The 18,912-nt window shown below is 38.1% G+C and overlaps 1 protein-coding gene across 10 annotated transcripts in view; it reads left to right on the forward strand.

Annotated features, from left to right (window-relative positions):
• Positions 1 to 18,912, forward strand: part of fam13a (family with sequence similarity 13 member A) — a 126,978-nt gene that overhangs the window by 102,714 nt on the left and 5,352 nt on the right. For 7 of the 10 annotated variants that reach the window (XM_031903208.1, XM_031903198.1, XM_031903217.1 and 4 more), the window contains 9 exons: positions 4,318 to 4,456; positions 8,227 to 8,440; positions 10,113 to 10,257; positions 11,886 to 11,967; positions 12,608 to 12,828; positions 13,721 to 13,804; positions 15,462 to 15,557; positions 16,246 to 16,323; positions 18,444 to 18,640. In XM_031903208.1, coding sequence (XP_031759068.1) covers positions 4,318 to 4,456; positions 8,227 to 8,440; positions 10,113 to 10,257; positions 11,886 to 11,967; positions 12,608 to 12,828; positions 13,721 to 13,804; positions 15,462 to 15,557; positions 16,246 to 16,323; positions 18,444 to 18,640 — 1,256 coding nt within the window. The remainder of the gene's footprint in view (positions 1 to 4,317; positions 4,457 to 8,226; positions 8,441 to 10,112; positions 10,258 to 11,885; positions 11,968 to 12,607; positions 12,829 to 13,720; positions 13,805 to 15,461; positions 15,558 to 16,245; positions 16,324 to 18,443; positions 18,641 to 18,912) is intronic. The other 3 variants (XM_031903205.1, XM_031903212.1, XM_031903220.1) reach the window with 3 other exon arrangements.

The raw sequence follows: 18,912 nt of genomic DNA on the forward strand, positions 1-18,912 counted from the left end.
CATTTCGCCGAGTCTCCATACACTCACCAAATATTGTACGAAACAAGGTTTTTTACGATATCGTCGGTGCGTGTATGGCCAGCTTAAGGGCATCAAAGAAAACCCCTTCCCTTTTGTTAACTCTTTAGATAGGGGTATGTACACAAATCTAAACATTGCTTTTTGAAAGTGTATTTTTATGAAAGATTGTCTTTTCCCCTAAGTTTTGTCGGAGCATACAAAAACCCCAATATAAGCCAGTCCAACTTGATTTTTCTGAGTTGGGTGGACTAAATGGTTGCCTTTGTTGTTTTACAAGGGGTTAAGCAAGGTTTATACTTTGTAACATACCTGCTGTGAGGCAAATTAACTTTTACTGTACAATGCAGCATTTTACTTGCAAATATATGTACAGGTATGGGATCCCTTATCCGGAAACCCATTATCCAGAAAGTTCCTAATTACGGAAAGGTAATCTCCTATAGACTCCATTATAAGAAAATAATTCTAATTTTTAAAAATGATTTCCTTTTTCTCTGTAATAATAAACTTGATCCCAGTTAAGATATAATTAATCCTTATTGGAGCCAAATCAATCCTATTGGGTTTAATGTTTAAATGAATTTTAGCAGACTTAAGTTATGGAGATCCAAATTACAGAAATATTCCCTAGCCAGAAAACCCCAGTTCCCGAGCATTCTCGATAACCGGTCCCATACATGTATATCTTTATAGGACAGGGCTAGTGCTATTCACTGGGGTGGTTACAGTTTTTTTATGCATGCCCCCCAGTGAGTATAATTGGTAACTTTTTAAAATCACAACATAAGATAGTTTATAGTAACTCAGGCTTTCCCTTCCCTTGTTTATTCATCTGGCATAAAGCAGTAGTGCTTGCAAGCAAAAGACTGTTAAAATGCAGGCAAAATTGTTGAGCAGGAAAAGCTACCAAAATCGTATTATGGCTTTAGGAGGTCATAAAAATGTGACATTCCTATGAAATTGTGTGCATTCTTGTGGCCCTTCTAAGCCTCCTACCTAGAGAGTTGAGAAATTAACCATTAGAAACAGGCACTGTAACTCACAATGAGGGAAAACATACAAATAAGTTTGTAACCTGGTTTCATGCTAATCTGCTTATAGGGAGGGAAAACCTTCTGACCCCATAAGGGGCTTGTAACCAGATCTTCTATCCTATGCACGGCTAATAAATTCCTGTTAACTTTATGGGATGATTTGAATTGGGTCGTAATAAAATCCATGGTTTGTGTTTTTCCCTGTGTGTCAGTGTGTGTGTGTCTGGATGTACAAATTAAGTGCAGCTCCATTGAAGTGAATGGCGTTTTAAAGCTTTGCACCTTCTTTGCTTATAATGTGGCAGTGTATATATGTATTGATTGAAGTTTTCCATTCATCATAGAACATACTATGCACAATTGTGCAGAGGCATGCCTGAAATTGGCTTAACTGGTGATAATTTCTTCCCATAATGTGTGCTGGGGAGCTTGGGACTTAAGACGTGTAAATTGCAAAAGTTCAATAGACAGGTAGATATGGGGAGCAATTTACCAAAGTCTTGGGAAGAATGCTGTTTTGAAAGTTTTGGTTGTCACAATGCATAAGTGTCATAATTACAAGAAATTTTCAATTGGTGTTTGGCAGTTATATGGATTTAACATTATGGCACCAATGTCCGTTTTTGTCATTTACACATCTATTTTTTCAGTGTTCGTAAGCTGTTTTTATCCTGCTACTCCTCCTAGTGTCACGTAATAGGCAGCCCATGGAACTGCATTTGCTTGCTGACATACCAGTGTCCTGCATATGTAGCTGATGAAGGGAATTTGAGTTAATTAATTTCCACAACAGATTGAGTAACATAACCAATGTTAAACACTGACAGAAAATGTACTACCTCATACTGTGTATGTCCTCTAGGTGCTATAACAGTCTCAGACTGTGTGGATATTGATGTGAAAATACATGCTCATTCATTTCTACGCCATATATCAGCTCTGTGTAGCTCCACACAGGCTGATGCACTGCCTGTCAATGGAGCTACAGGAGGAAGGGCATCACAGCAGATCAGCTTTCCCCCATCTGTGTACAAAACACAGGCAAAGGAAGTCAGATGAACATCTCCATGTGCCCCCAGCCTTAGATCCTCAGCCTGAATTTCAGCTTAAAGAATAAGTAAACCTTTTTTTCTATCAGTAAAATTACTTTAAACAGCCTCCAGAATTACCTACTTTTGTCCCAGCATTCAGTCTGACCTGGCTCCTGAGTTAGAAGTTGAATTCTCCTGCTCTTTTCCTTTGCTTCCTTGTGCAGAGTGAAGCCTTGCCCCCACTTCCTGTTCAGTTTCCTCCAATCCTGCTAATCTTACAGCTTTGAGGCTACACTCAGCAAACTTGAATCACAGTCATGATGGTCAACCTGAATGAAAATAGCATATTTGTTGGATGCTGAAAAGTGGGTGGAGCTAAGAACAGCCATTCAGATTTTTGACCTTTTGACTTTCAATGGAGGAAATTCAACCTGCTGCCATTCTCACAGTAATAACACCAGGGTCCCCAAACCTTGTAAAGTTAGGCACCAGGTAACTGCAGTTCAAGGTTAGAAAAATTGGATGGAGCCACCAACAGCCATTCAGATTTTACCTATTGACTTTCAATGGAGAGATTCAACTTCCTGCCATTCTCACAGTATTAACACCCCAAACTCTTCATAGTTGGTCACTAGGGGACTGCAGTTTTAGGTTAAAAAAGTGGGTGGAGCAACATACAGCCAATCAGATTTCACCTATTGAATTTTATTGGTTTAATGCCAGGGTTCCCAAACTTTGCACAGTTTTTCGCTGTGCACTGTCCCAAATTTAGAAAAGTGAGCGGAGCAACAGCAGCCAATCAGATTTTACCTATAGAGTTTTATTAGTTTAAACTTAAACTGCTGCCATTCTTTTACTCTGCAAAGTTTGGGGGCCTTGGTATTAATATTTAGTCACCAGGTAGCTACAGTTCAAAGTTAGAGAAAGTGGGTGGTGCCACCAACAGCCAATCAGATTTTACCTGTTGACTTCTAATTTTTTTTTTTTTTTTTTGCGATTGCTTTATAATGTATGGATACACGATTTTAGAATTTGGTTGAACAACTAATCAATCTCAGTAGATTCAGCTGAATCCAATCCAAACCCTAATTTGAATGAACAAATCCCAGAAAAAAATTGAAGCATAAGGAAAAATTGTCTCTATTAGTTTTTCAGTGGTCAAAAGTAATTTGATATTAAGGGTACAATTTCAGTCCATTCAGCTAGTAGGATTTGCCCAGATTCTAATTCTGCATATTTATTATTTATAATTCACTAACTATATAGAAAAATATTATTTATAATGCAGATTTAAAGTAATCAATTACCTAGATTTGTGTTTTTGTTTTTTAAATTTTGTTTTATGTACTTAAAATACACTTATAATTATTCTGGCTTAGAGCAGAAAGGGTTACTAGAAGCTCTCTGTGTAACCTTCAAATCTTGTAACAAGTTTTTAGCACAATGAAGTTTTCATCTACTGACACACTGCAGGGTATGTTCTTTGCTATCAAGTGTACTATCTCTGTGTGGCTGGCACTGACCCAAGCCTTGTATTGTTTCCAGCTGAAGTTCCAGACCTTGCTAGCTGCGTTTTGTGCTCTGGTATGCAGGAGTTCCCTTATAAAAAGTGCCCCCACACTTTCTCCTTTAGCCTCTGGAAGAAATGTTATTCTCCAGACAAGGGTCAGCCCTGTGTCCTGGGCAGTTACCACAGTTCAGGCTGCTTAGCAGCTCCTGCATAGAAAGCTCAACTACATTGTGCTCCATTTATCCACTTCTGTTCCATCGTCTTTGCCTGAGGGAATCCAGTAAAGCTTGTGTTGCTGTGTCAGCCTTAGCAACCACAAGATCATTATTATACGTGTTATTTGATTTCCACGCTCATTGCTGCTGTCAACAAACGGGAGCGGTGATTCCTTTAGGGACAATATGAGAAACAGTACTTACATGTGCCAGGTTTTTTAGATTTAGGCAGATAGTCTAAGAAATGCAACTGTGTTTCTGTGGCAAAGTTCAGAAATAAAATGGGGTGTTGTATTCACCAGGGAGAATTTCTGGCCAATTAACATGCAGAGGTCACTGAGCACTCAATCTTCAGAAAGCAGGCTGAAAGCTTGAATCGGGAATTGTCTAACACTCGTTTTGTTCGACGTGGGATTTGGACAGTTTCCTTCTAAGTCGCAGGACATTTTGTTCTTGTTGAGAACCATTTTTAACTCATTGCTTCATCTGCGGGATTTTTTTTCCAGCCAGCAAAAATGAAAATTCAGGAACAAAAGAATAATTCTGAATCAAGACCACAAAGAAGGCTAGAGGCTGAAGAGAGCTTTGTTCCCGAGGTGCCTCGGCTGGATCTCACTTCACTGTGTGATGACAATAACTGGGAAGGTAAGAAATAGATGTGTTTATTAAAGAACTCTTAACAGGGCTGGTACGGTATTTATAGTGGACTTGCCATCAAATGTGTCTGTATTCAGCAGAAAGTAGTGGCTTCAGTGCCCACAGGACAGCTGACAATCATGCACATAGCCACTTTATAGCATATAATGGCATTTGGACCACAGTAAGTGGTTCCATCAAGGAATCCTGCTAATTGTGCTGAATATTTTTCCAGGCTTCTCGGACAACTGAGCCATGGTAATTTAATTGTTTTTAATCCAAAACATTTATAGATTGGCCTTTAGTTTGTAGTATTTTTGCAGTCAGTGCTATGTGGCTATAAGGCTTTGAAAATGTTCTAATTAGTACAATATTTGAAGTTAGACGGACTGTGATCAGTGATGTATTCAAAACACATTTTGTTAAATGAGTTGGTGGATATTTTATGTGTAGCAGTTTGTGGTGTTCTTATAACAAAATGTATGTTAAAGCCATTTAGCCCTTTAAACACAGTTTTACAATACAGCAATACCATATATAATACCATATATAATTTGTAAATAGCAGTATTGAAAATATAGGGCTACAGTTAACCAGATGCCCGATAACCAGGAAACACCCATTATGCTGTTAACAGACTGTTGCCCAGATACTTTCTATACTGTTGACTATAGGCATTTCCCAGTTTTATCATCTTCATCTCTGCCTGAAATCTTGCTCTTGTTATGGTACTTAGGCCAGGAGTTGAGAAATATACAATTCATTTACCTTATTACGGAGTTTGGACCTTCTTTTAGGACCGGAATGTTATAAATAACCTAAACTAGTAGCATGTGTACATGAAAGTATAATAGAGAGTAAATGTACAATATGGAAGAAACTGATACCCAGTAGACATCTGCTGTTGTGCAGAGCCTTCGTTTTTTTATCCTCTATATAAAGAACATCTGATATCCTTTATTAGCAGAGAAAGAGAGAGAATGAGAACATTTCAGTTGATTTGTGCATTGTTTCCATAGCAGGTCCGCTCCCCAAAGGGCAACTTCTGTTTAGATTGAATAAATGTTAGGTGTACTTATAGAAGCGCATACATCTACCCAGCATATAGTCCGACCTGCAAAATGCTGAAATAGTTCCCAATTATTTTATTTTTTTTGTTAATGCTTCACCCATCTGCTAAGTGAGATGTTGCTGTGGTAACTAGAGACTCCAGGAAGCTTTCATTTAAATTTTTAAACAATGCATTAATGCATTTCTGAAATAACCCATTGTGTAAATAAATAAAAAAATATTTAGTGCCTCAGTATCAGATAATATAGACAGATTTGTGAGTATTTCAATTTGTGTGCATTGGGACTTTGAAGGGTGTGTGTTACTCTTGTAGTTGCTAAAATAATCAAATAGACCTTTTTGGTCCATTGAGGTGTTCAGTGGCATATTTTCTATGCTGAGTCTCCTATAACTAACTGGTCTCCTGTAATTGTATCCGTGTTACTCGCACATTAAAAGAAAACGGTTACCTCATCATCATCTCCATCATCATTGTCATCGTTTTATATAGCACCAGCAAATTATGCAGCGCTTTACAATAAATTCTAACAAACAGGGATCTTACAATAATTTAACAAACAAGGGCAACAATAGGATCAGAGGGCCCTACTCACAAGGGCTTAGAGTCTAAAGGTCTCAGGGAGACATCAGGAAACTTGTTTGTGTCATATCTCATTTTATATATACATTGTGTATTTAAGAATACTATGTAATATACACTAGTTAGTGTATTGGAATTCAACAGATGCTAGCCCCTAAACACTTCTGTCAATCAGCTGCTAATACCCCCTCCCTGTTGTAGTTGTAAAACCTGTCCTTTTTGCCTCAAGCTCCATTTTACACCACCTATTGTCCTGAACTTCAAGAGAGTCTATGCCCAACTCACATACATTAACCTAATAGCTACTGACTAGGGATGCACGCACTGAATCCAGGGTTCAGTTTGGTATTTGGCCTTTTTTGGTAGGGTTCAGATTCGGCCAAATCCACGGTCTTGGCCGAACCGAATCCTAATTAGCATATGCTAATTAGGATTTGGAAGAGTGAAATGTCACCGCGTGAACATGGAGGTGGAAATTTTTTTGCGCATGGCAACATTTCACCTTTCCAAATCCTAATTAGCATATGCTAAAATGCTAAATAGGATTTGGATTCAGTTCAATATTCAGCCGAATCTCTTACGATGGATTCGGGGGTTCAGCCGAACCCAGAAAACTGAGTTTGGTGCATCCCTACTACTGACCAGTCAGTATTTGACATTTGGTTAAAAGTATGGGTTTTAGTCAGTAGTTCTTGGAGTGCCTGCAGTGCGGACTCAGTTGCCAGGCCCACTGAAAGGATGAGAAGCAGGGGGTTAAATGTAACACATACACATTTGTTATTATTTTTGTAAATATCTGTTATATCTATTGTGTGTTTTGAGGCCCATTTATCAACACTATCATTTTTGTGGTTTTAGGGGTTTTTAAAACCACAGTTAAACTCACTTTATTTAAAACCACAAATATCTAGTCACTTATTAAAAGATCCAAATTGAAAAAGCACGGACAAAAAACAAACAGAAAAAAATGGAAAACCAGATTAGTCACCTGTGGGAGAGCAGATTTAGCACCTGCACCAAACCTTTTGTGACATATCCCTGTGTTGTTCTGACAGACACCCTTTGGCCTCTAAGCAGACCTACTCAAGCTTATTTAAGCCATGTTAGTTTTGCTTGGCACCATACTCCTCCAGTTTTTTTTATTGCTTGTCTTTTTATTTTATGACACTACTAGTTATTTCTTGTTATTTTGTCTGTAAAAGATATTTGCAGATATTTATAATATTTCCCCCTTCTCCCTTTTGCCAATTCTAACCTATACCTTCCTTCTGGTACATCATTGGCTCACTTAAATTGTGTTTAGGTCTCTGTATTTTTTTTTTATTTTCTCTTTGGCTTTCTGAAGTCGTGCAATGTTTCCTCCTGCAGGCAACTTTGTGCAACTTTGGAAAGCCAAAGCGATGCATGGGCCTTTTCACCAGCGATTCGCTTTGTTGCTGGTGGGAAGGCATTTCGTAGAGATTAGTCGCCCATGGTAGCAGAGATCGACTAAATCTCTCCGTGGGACATTAGCCTTAACAGGTAGATATTGTGACCTTGGTCATATTAGCAACTCTGTTGTTCATATGAACAAAGCATTCAGTTCTTTAATTACTGTATTCTATTTTCAGCCATTTGGGGGATTTGTGTGAACATCTCCTTTACCCATTCAGATCACCTTTATTCAGTGTAAAAAATAACATTTGTGGGTTATTGCAAATAATATACAAAATAATTATAGGGATGTACCAAATCCACAATCTCACCAAACACTAAATGCAGTGATTTGTTTACAGTTCCGTTTTTCTTGATTTCATAATGCAGTTTTTCATAATCATATATGAATATGCAGATTACAGTTTAAACTCCTCCCATTGGATTAAATCATACTGTACTCTTTCCAGCACAATGACCTTTTTTTAAGCTGCTTTAAGGTACGAATTACGCACAAAGTGTTCTTACCAACAGCAGAGGTGCAGACCCTAATGGAAAACATTTTTGTTTTTTATGAAACAAAAGGTTACAGCAGTTAATTTAAAAGGAATGAAAAGACTTCACAAATTTTCTGCTAACTGAAATTTTATAGGGAAGTTTGAAAATGGTAAGTTTAACTCATCTGTTGCAACTAAACTTCATTTGTCTATTGTAGAACCAGTTCCAGCCTTGACTTCATGGGAGCAGGACGGAAGAGACTCCGATGAGGCCCGGTTGTCTCCTCAGGCAGGGCGCCTTATTCGCCAGCTTCTTGAAGCTGACAGTGACCCTATGTTGTCTCCTCGTTTTTATGCCTATGGCCACAGTCAACAATATCTTGACGACCCTGAAGTGCCTCCTTCACCACCAAATGCACATTCTTTTATGAGGTAATACACTTTGTTTAGCCTTAATAATTGCTATCATAAATTCCAAGTACATGTTTATAATTGCTAAGGTAAATGAAAAAAGAGCACTTTGAAACTACAGACTAAATGGAAATCACATGCATAGTGCTTTTAAATGATTGGACAGAAGGAGGTGCCTTCCTTGTAGAGCTTACAGTCTAAGTGGGTGGGTACCTGTCAGACACAAATAGAAGGGAAAGAGTGCTGCAGTTACAGTGGTTGAGGATTTGTCTCATAAGTACTGAAGACTGAAACAGATGTCACTGCTCTAAGAAAGAGAAACTGTTTAGTTTTGAAGAGAACAATGGAGGATTATATATGGATAAATTTGGAGATGGAATTCCAGTGGTGCGCAGTAGATGTTGGTTTGATGTAGATACAGCCATTTCGCATTCCGGTTACCTTACCGGTTACCTTACAGAACTATACATAAGATGTACCAGCTTGCAGCTGTCAAAGTGGGTAGTGTGACCTGGTGGTTCTCTGAGGAACAGAGGAGTCAGCCAGTATAAGGCACAAATAAAATTGCTATAGTCTTGGATTTTATGCTTGTCCAAGAAGTCATCCCATTAATAGAATCTGCCATTGCAACATTCCCAGTCAAGGTATTCCACATCATCATTTCTCCATGAAGAACCACCTAATATGCTTCAAACAAAATTGAATCTCCGCAAGTGTAAAGGGGCAGCCTCTGGTTCTTCTTTTCTGTTCGCAAAAAGAATCCCCTGCTGTCTCTCTGTAATGCTCTCTAATGTACTTTTAAAGAGTAATCATGTCCCATTGCAAGTACAGTTTCTCTAGAGCAGTGTTGTCCAACTTCTGTGGTATTGAGGGCTGGAATGTTTCTGGCCCTCATGGTGGACGGCCAATAATGGTAATAATAGTCAGTTTGACCACTCCCCTTTTTAAACCATACCCACAGTAATCATGGTAGAGCAGTAAAAACCCAAATGGTTGATGCTCACTGCAGGGATTTCACCCTTCCTTCATATGTGAAATAAGTTCATTATGTCATATTAAGAAATACCCTTAAATCCATATGCTTTCCCAGTGGATAGCACAGCAACCCCCAGCACACAGTTACACATCTTAGGGACTATTTCCAAATGCTAACAATTTCCCAGAACAAACAGTATAAGGCAAGCAGAATATGGCACACACAGGCAGCATAGGGCAGACAGTACATACAGTGACACAAGGCTGGCACTGCTCCTACAGTTTGTCTGAGGTGTGAACAATGTGGGCACGTACAGTTTAAACCTCCGTTATAAACAATGCAGGGGGTGGACAATGCAGGGACTAGAACATGTGAACAATACAGGGTCTTACAGCCTGAATTTGAGGTGTGAACAAGGCAGGGGCCAGTTAATCTCAGTACTGATACCATTTAAAGCTTACACAAAGGAAGGCAGTCACAGCATTCAGATAGGTGTAGGTGGCGGGGGAGGGTTTACTGTTCCATTCCTTTAGTTGCACATGTCTGCACTCTTCCCAACTCATTAATATCCGTCTGTTACATTACCTTGTAGTATCTTTACCAATTCTTTGTAACCATAACATAAATCCTCATGTGATGCCTCCCTCAAATGCTTAGATTGTGAGGTTATGACTTGTACAATATCTCTGCTTTGTTAACCCTTTGCTGCTTTTTCAGCAGGAGGCGCAGCTCTTCACTGGGTTCACATGAAGAGGATAGAGATGAGGACCTTACACCAGCTCAACTCACCCGCAAAATTCAGAGCCTCAAAAAGAAAATCCGCAAGTTTGAAGATAAATTTGAGGAAGACCGAAAATACAGAGTAAGCTTTGCAAATGTATCACAGATTTAAACGAACAAAAGACCTTTTTTCGCACACCCTCAGCTCTCCAAAAAACTTCACCGCTCGGTGCACACTGCTGGAGGGATCGGCACCCTCCCAAACATTCCAAATAGAAACAACAGCACTGGCACTCAGGAGCTGTGTACGGGACTAGCCCTTTAGGTATCTTTATTATGGAAATGCAACGTTTCGGGGCAAAAGCAACCCCTTTGTCAAGCATGTCTAAGCATTGTCAAAGTCTAAGCCTTAACATAATGTTTTTAAAATATTTAATATAGTCGCTTGCAAATGTATTTTTTATTTCAGAGCACTAAAACAAAAACTTTTCAACTGATATCTGGCTGATTTTTGGGCCACTGTACAATACAATCCAACCATGGAAAATAAGCAGATCTCAACATGCATTGCAAGCTTTACATGCAGAAACCATTTCCCAACCTTAGGTTGTCAGTGTCATTCAGCTCCTCCCTCACCCTGTTCTCTTAAGTGATGGTTTCTAGGACTCAAAGTCCTTCTCCTTGGTGCAGAAATTCTCTGGAAAAGTGGCTTAGTATCACTTCTCAATGGAACTAGGAAAGGGCTTGAGTGACTGCTTAGCTAGGGTTGGGTGGATTGGTTCCCACAAATCCTAGGCAGTGTGTTTCAGCTCAGTTTGAGCAGATATATATGTCTGTGTAAAAAAATGTATATATAACTTAGGTCAAAAAGAGCAACCATATCTGATCTAATACCACATAATGTAAAAGTGCTTTCTCATGACTATAGTCAGAGTGAGTAAGCAAGTTTGTCTAGGAAAAGTAGCTTTGCCATATGTTCATGTTGAGCCTTTTTAGCTTGTTAGTGCTGTTTGATCTGATATCATGTCAGTATCTCAGGCAGTGTTTCCAATTTGGATGAAGACAGATCGTGGGATTAATCTCTGCGAGTTTTACAATCCAGTTGCAGCGACTAATCACCACAGCTAAACGTAGCAGTGACTTGTACCATGCAGTCACAGTGATTTGTATATTTATGCCTGGAAGTTAGTAACCGTGACTAAATTTTAATTGCTGCAAGTGGGTTTTTGAAAATTCGCGACAACTATTTGCTCTGTCTGTCTTCTCACTTTAAAACTCTCCAATCTCACACCAAAAAGGAATACAGCCTATGATCAAATAGACTCATACTGATACAGGCATCAATTTGTTATTGCAGCTTGTTTACATGTAATATGCATTTGCTGTTTATTTATACATAAATATTTTATATATAATACTCTGCATAAAAGCAACAGACTGGCCCCATAAACTGATCATAATCATAGATATAGGTTTTCCTGTTTTTTATAAAAAGACTAGTAACTCACATAATGTTTATATAAAATATGCAGAAAACAAACTTCCATGAGGAATGGTAACTTGATGGTACTTGATACATGACACACATGCATACCATCAAACTGTCCTGTAAATACATGCATACAGGTTTTAAAGAAATGTCAAGAACTTCATTGTACCTAAATCCTATAAAATATCCGCTGTAAAATCCTGCCCAAGCTTTTAGTTAAACTGCTTATTGTTAATCTAATCAGCCATAAACTGACTGCTTGCTTTATTATTTTCTCTCAGCCATCGCATCGGGACAAAGCTACAAACCCTGAAGTATTAAAATGGATGAATGAACTGGCAAAGTTCCGGAAGCAGCTGAAAGGTATGACGGTTGAGGAGTGGAGGTGGGCATATTAAGATAGATGCCTTTTTAAAATTAGTCCTGGAGCAATAATAGCAGGACTATTTTAAAAATGTATCTGGAGTATGTTTCCACAGTTTGATGATGAAAATTGGGGTGAAGTTACCACAAATCTATATAATCTTCTTATCTCAGTACGGTACAGGTTGATCAACTCATCATGCATTATTACACCACACCACATCACATTACACCACACTTTTTGTTATTATGAAGTGGATGGCTCCTAACCCTCCCATATTGTCAGAATGGATCACACTTATTAACTTAACTTTTCCCTCTGATTAAGTTGACATACATAGCTAGGGGCTGCCCACAGAAGTTTGAGAAAATGTGGACCCATTGGCTGGATGCTAGTCCCTTAATAGATCTTTCCATTGACCCAACCCAAACTGGGGATCTCTCAACCTAGCCTGGTACATCTGATATTAGGTATTACTTGACAAATGTATAGTTGTGTAAGGTAATTCGAATGTGAAATGGCTGGTTTGTGTCCCTTTGAAACATACTGTCTTTTCTATGTTTGTAAACTACTTATACCATGACTGCACTGGTCGTTTGTATCCGATCACTCATTACATCTTGGTGTTCCATCCTGTAGAGACTAAAATCAAGCTTTCAGAAGATGACCTTGTTCCTCAGATGCGCCAGAGAAGCAATACACTACCAAAAAGTTTTGGCTCTCAGCTTGACAGAGAGGAGGAAAAGAAACCAGAGACGGTGGAAAAGCCTGCCAAGCCCTCGATGGAAGCAACAATGGAGGCAATCCAAAAAAAGCTTCAGGAAAAAAGGAATGAAGTCAACCGGCCTGAGGACATAAAGGTAGAGATGTTCGGTTTTCTCATAAGCAGCCCACAGTTTTTAGTCAGTAAAATAGTTTTTATTCTTTTATCAAATGCTCCTTTTTTTATTGTCCTTCTGCCTTAATATTAGCAGCCTTTTTAGTAATAAGGTGTATGGTTCCCAGCAAAACTTTTAGTAATCTTTACTAATCCTCATGTCTTCAACTATATTTTTCTCCACCAAAACTTTCATCTTTCCAGTCAATGCCCCATCAGTTTCAGGAACCAGAGTATCTTGCTCATATGCGTTAGTGCAAATATAAAGATGAAATGTAATTTGCATTCCAGATAAGATGTGACCTCATAGCTGATTTGTCAAGATCAAAAGTAATTAGATAATGAGTATATTTTCTGCTTACCCTAGATTGTGAAATTTAAAAAAAGCAAACCGTGGAAAAAGCAGCTCATTACAACATGGAAAATAGGGTTTTAATGTTCATTTTGTTTGTATAGCATTGGAATTATTATATTTTTAGGTATATATATGTATGTATGTATGTATATATAGTGCTACTTATGAATGCAGCGCTGTACAGCAGAACAGTAGATTAATAAAACGGGGTCATTACGATAATAGATAAATACAAAATGTTTCCTTACTTTTAGAGCCTGACAATGTTGTCTGAAAAAATCTGACACAGCCCTAAAGCCAGGCCTTATTTAGAAGTTATGTCCTATGACACTGAGTAGAAGTGACATATTGTCAGATGCCTTTTGCATTCATGCAGAATACAGTGTTTGAAGTGGTATATAGCCAGACTCTGAGCAAGTTCTGCTACCCCTGGCCTGCTTTCATGTATTCTTCTTAAAGGTCTGTGGGCAGATGCATATATTTTAGTGTGTGAGTAACCTTCTGTATCTTTTACTTTTAGGATATGACTAGAGATCAGATTGCAGCGGAGAAAGTGTCTCTTCAGAAAGCTTTACTTTATTATGAAAGCATTCACGGCAGGCCGGTATGTACTAGTGGGTCTCTTTGACTCTCATGCTTTTTTCTTTCTAAAACAAGCCTGATTTTTTCACTCTCATCTCAGACTGTACAAAAATATTAACACGTATTTATAAATGTATTGTTTCCTAGTCTTCTATAAGGAGTTACAGATTCAGATTCACTATTAATGATAATGCCCTATGCCTGTGTATGAAAAAGTTATATTGAAAGGAGATTTTCTTTATATCTATATAGATAATATCTATGTGTTTTTTTACATTTGCCGTATTTTCTCTCATTTTATGTTGCTGGTTTACTGTGCTCAGAGCCTCATAATATTTCAAGGAGGACTTTAATTAAACTAGCTTTATTTTTTTCCCTGACTTGGCACTGGTTCTGAATGGAAAAATACAGGGTAATTCCAAGTTATTCATTACATGCAGCCAAGCTGTATTATGAAGAGAACAAAGCATTTGAAATCATCAAAGCCTATTCAGTTCAGAATTCATTTTATATTGTGTGCTAGGTTTTAGTGTAATGATGTTTTCTGTGTGTGGGAGAAACTAAGGCATGATTTGAGCAATTGAAACTCATTTAAGCAGAATCCTTGCCCCTCTTTACTTAACTACAAATCTCCCAGCATTCCCTGACAGACAATGAGCATTAGGATGCTGTGATATATAGCACTGCACTTGGATCACTGGAAGATTAAAAAAGCTGTTTAAAAGAACACTGTTGCTGCAGGGTATTAGGAATGTATAATTAATTCAAATACATACAGTTTTAGCCAATAACATTTCGGGGCTTAAAAGGGGACATTCACCTTTTGAGAAGTCCTACCAGAGTGGTAGGTCTTTGAAAAAAAAAACAAAAAAAAAAACTTTACCCATTATAATCCTTTAAAAAAATTACTTGTTTACGTTATATAGAAATAAAATGCTTACCCAATCCTCTGGGCTATCCACTGCACACACGCAAAGATTTGCAGCAGGACATAAGGACAGGGCATAGTGAAGCACATCTGTGCATGTTTGGTCCCTTTATCATACATAAGGACTGTATTTGGCTGTTTGTGGGATCTGCACCTGACAACTGCTGGAATCTTGTTGTGTATGTGCAGTTTAAAATAAAGAATTTGCAATTCTTGCCTAATGTGCTTTTTAGCACGGTACTTCAAATAATATAAAATTAGCAGAATTAGTCAGAAGCAATCAGTTGTCAGAAAAAGAGCATCTTTGGTTTTGACATGCATGGGAATGAGGAATAGATTACCTTCCTAACACTTTTTCCTAGTTAGTTTTCATATAGTACAGAATAATTTTTTTCAGTTTTATTTATTATACCTTTTTTCAAATTTAAATTTTTTTTTTATTAATCCACTCTCTCATGGGCAACCGATCACCAGCTCTCTAAACCACTTCTTGTTATACTTTTTTTTTTTTTTTTTCCTTTTAGTTCAGGCCACCTTGGAGGTCTCACCAATTCTCAGGACCCTATTAGCTCATAGCTTCTCTAAAGTCTGTTTATCTAATTTTAAATAATTTTGTCAAAGCCACTTATTGTCTTAAGAGTAAATGTAAATATGATGATAAATAAGCTCTTACATTAAAAAATATTTGTAGAGAAATAAAGCAAAAAAACAAGATATATGTCTAACCATTATATTATGCTTTGTTTTACAGGTAACCAAGAATGAGAGACAAGTAATGAAACCATTGTATGACAGATACAGACTGTTTAAGCAGATTCTCAGTCGGGCAAACACTATCCCAGTCATTGTAAGTCAGGGGCTATGTCTCTTCATTTGTTATTATGCATTACGGAACCCTATCCACAATAATGAGTTCATTTTCAGTTTTAGCAGTGTTGCTCCCTAAATATCTCAACTTCAACATGAGAGATCTGTTTCTTTTTATTTGTACTGTTACAGCAGGTTGTTCACAGTGGCAGAAAACACTGTGTTCTCTTTGCCTATAATATGAATTTCTATATTTAAATGCGATTGGGTTAAAGACTTCCCCATGACTTGGAGTGTATGTGTTTGACTGTATTCTGTTTTTATATTTTAACCTTATTTTTATTGAAGTAAAATTGGTTATGTGCTTTATTTGTAACTTTAGACTTTCCACTTTTAGGGATACAGATAGCATATTCAGTCGCCAAAATATTTAGGCATCTTATTAAAATCCCAAAATTATAGGCTGTACCGGAATTTGCCATATACAGGGATTATGACAGCAGCAGGCTGGCAGTTCATGAGGCTGCTGTGATGGACACCCTTTGAATGAACCCTGAGAATTTGCAAGCAAGTAATCAGCCAGAATCCTAAAGGGCAATGAATGTATAGCCTAGCTATGAAGCTAGTGCTCATTTTGCAACATTAAACAATAGAGTAGCTGCTGCAGTAGCATAGGATTTATTAGAGAGGGCATCGCAGTGTAACATACTTGTTACCACTCATCACAGGGATCACCCTCAAGCAAGCGGAGAAGCCCTTTGCTGCAACCAATTATCGAGGGTGAAACTGCATCCTTCTTCAAGGAGGTAAAAGAAACTTTGCCTGCTAACATCAGTAAATGCTAAATCTGCATCAGAAATCCCAACAAATCAACCCATATAATGATTTTTTTCTGAAATAATCAGTCATTGATTCCTTGCAGTGCTTTCAAACAAATCAGTAGCTGCTTCAATTTCCCCCTACTCAATATAGTCTTGCGTGCCTTTGCTCATTGCTGTGATTGCACTGGCTTTTGTGTTGTGACTTCTAAAACTCCCTGAGAGTGGGTTTGCCTTTCTGTTTCTTTAAACTCTGCTTCCTGCTATGCTCCAGGTTACTGTTTGGAAGAGCAGTGAATGGCTCAGAGCATTGGGTCAGTAAGAGTAAAACAGACCTTAACTAATGAGTGCTAGCTATTATAGCATGATTGTACATGCTGTGGCTCTCTGCCCTCTCACTGTCTGAGTATGCTGGGAATTGTACGTCAGTACCAGATTGAGGACCAAAAACTGGACATCCCTGAATTTAATAATTTGCATTAAGGATCTGATTTTACATGTTCAGTTGAGAAATTCAGATGCCATTTAAACAGTAACCAGTGAAATACAATATGAAGGTGGAATGTGATACTTGGGAAGATCCAGTGATGTATATCCATGTGAATGACTACTTGTCATGGATTTATAACATAGAGGAGTCATTGACCAACTTATCTTTAGTGAGATATCGGGGCCTGACTTGCAGGTAGAGTTTTATATTTTTGTTCCAGACAAGTTTCTGAAATTCTATATTCACAAAAACGTTAGTCTTGACTGACCCATCCTGTGACCTTGTGCTGTAAAGCCCAAAACAGACCTATCCAACCTATGGTGTGCTGTCAGTATGAAATGATGTCATGAGCTCCACTTATGTGGCAGCAGAACCAACCTGGAGATCCTCCTGTGGGTGCTGTAGTTTTTTTCTGTGGCCTGCCATGTACTCTGGATAAAGCAGTGTGTACTGGCCTTGATCAAAATGTATTTACATTGAAAGACTTTGTAAACCTAGGATCATCAAACCACTATTGACCATATAGCTTGCAGAGGAAGTATATTTGCTCTTTGGCAGGTATCCACAGTCTGTAAATCTGATTGTGCCCTGTAACATATTGTAATAAAACACTATGCTGTTTATAAAAAGTATGTGCTGGACTGGTTTACTTTGTCTAATAAACTAGATACATCAAATGAACTTTCCCACCACACTGCACACTTCAGTGATCTGCCAAATACCAGGCTTGCATGAGACTTCCCACATTCTGGAAGAGATACCCATTCTTAGATTATAAATATTTCCAAGTCTCAGTAATGTAAATTATATGGTATGGAGTAGTGATTTCTTAATTCTTACCCATTCCGTCTTATTCTCCTGCTTGTTGCAGTTCACCATTTTAGGTAAGAACTAGGAATTGCCTACTTATAAGGGCAGTGACACACATGCATTTTTGTTAGTAGTGCAAGAATTGCAGGTGATGAAATGCCCAGAAATTGCCTCAGGCATGTCTGTAAAAGCATGCCATTGTATAAACATTGTCACTGCTGTAAAATTGAGCCATTACAAGCTCTTGCATGACAACCTTGTGGTGATTCAAATAATCCCATTTTTTGAGAATTTTATCGCTTGCAATTTTACCAGACCATGGTGGGCCAAGTTAAAATGTGCCCAGAGCCTTATGTGTTCGTCTTTTTCTTTTCTGCCTCCTCCTAATACTGGCTGGCAGGCAACAACACAGCCCCTGTGACATTGCCATTTCCATTGTGAAATCAGTAAGGTTATATCAGTAAATGCACAAAAATAAAGGGGCCCCATGTGTCACTGCCTTTACTTTACTTTCCAAGCTAAGGTCAAGATAATCAAATTTGCGGTGAAATAATTATTTTGTATATTGCAGGGAGTTTGTTTACTGTTCACTAGGATGGATGAGTGCATGTAACGGGGCAAAAGTTCTGATTTAAGCTCTGTTTTAACTAACTACGCTGGTATGTTTTGGTGTTCTGTACTAATCAGGTTTCTGTTGCTTCACTTAATTGCTTTCCATTTACCATTGGCTGTGTCATTGGCTACATGTGTGTTATGTTTGATTCATCCTTAACATATTTTTTTGCTTGCAATCCATTGTGGATTGTAGGAAGAAGAGGAAGGATCTGAAGATGACACTAATGGCAACACAGATTTCACAGTTACAATGAAGCCTGGATTCAGTGTGAGAACATTTTTGGAGCAGCTAGATGATGATGCAGATGGCTTCGTGTCACCAGTGGATGACAATATTCCTTCCAAAAGCAGCCAAGATCTTGGACTCGGCAACCTTCATTCCGCATCAATGTATGCTTATTTTATAGCTGGGCAAAGTAGTGATCTTAAAGGAAGGAACTAAACAAAACAAATCTTGTATTAAATCCTTTTTTTGGCCAGTCAAACTTAAAATAGAATAATAAGTTCTTAATACAATAGTTACACTTTTCACATTTTAGCTGGATGTGTTGTTATGCCTTTAATAAGCTTCCCAGCAGAAGTGTTATGTTTCTCTTTTGTCCCCTTTCACAGCCCAGCCCCTTATACCATATCACATGTCCCTCCTCCACTGCCTCAGGAGT

Source organism: Xenopus tropicalis, chromosome 1 (assembly GCF_000004195.4).
Source record: "Xenopus tropicalis strain Nigerian chromosome 1, UCB_Xtro_10.0, whole genome shotgun sequence".
Lineage (NCBI taxonomy): Eukaryota > Metazoa > Chordata > Amphibia > Anura > Pipidae > Xenopus > Xenopus tropicalis.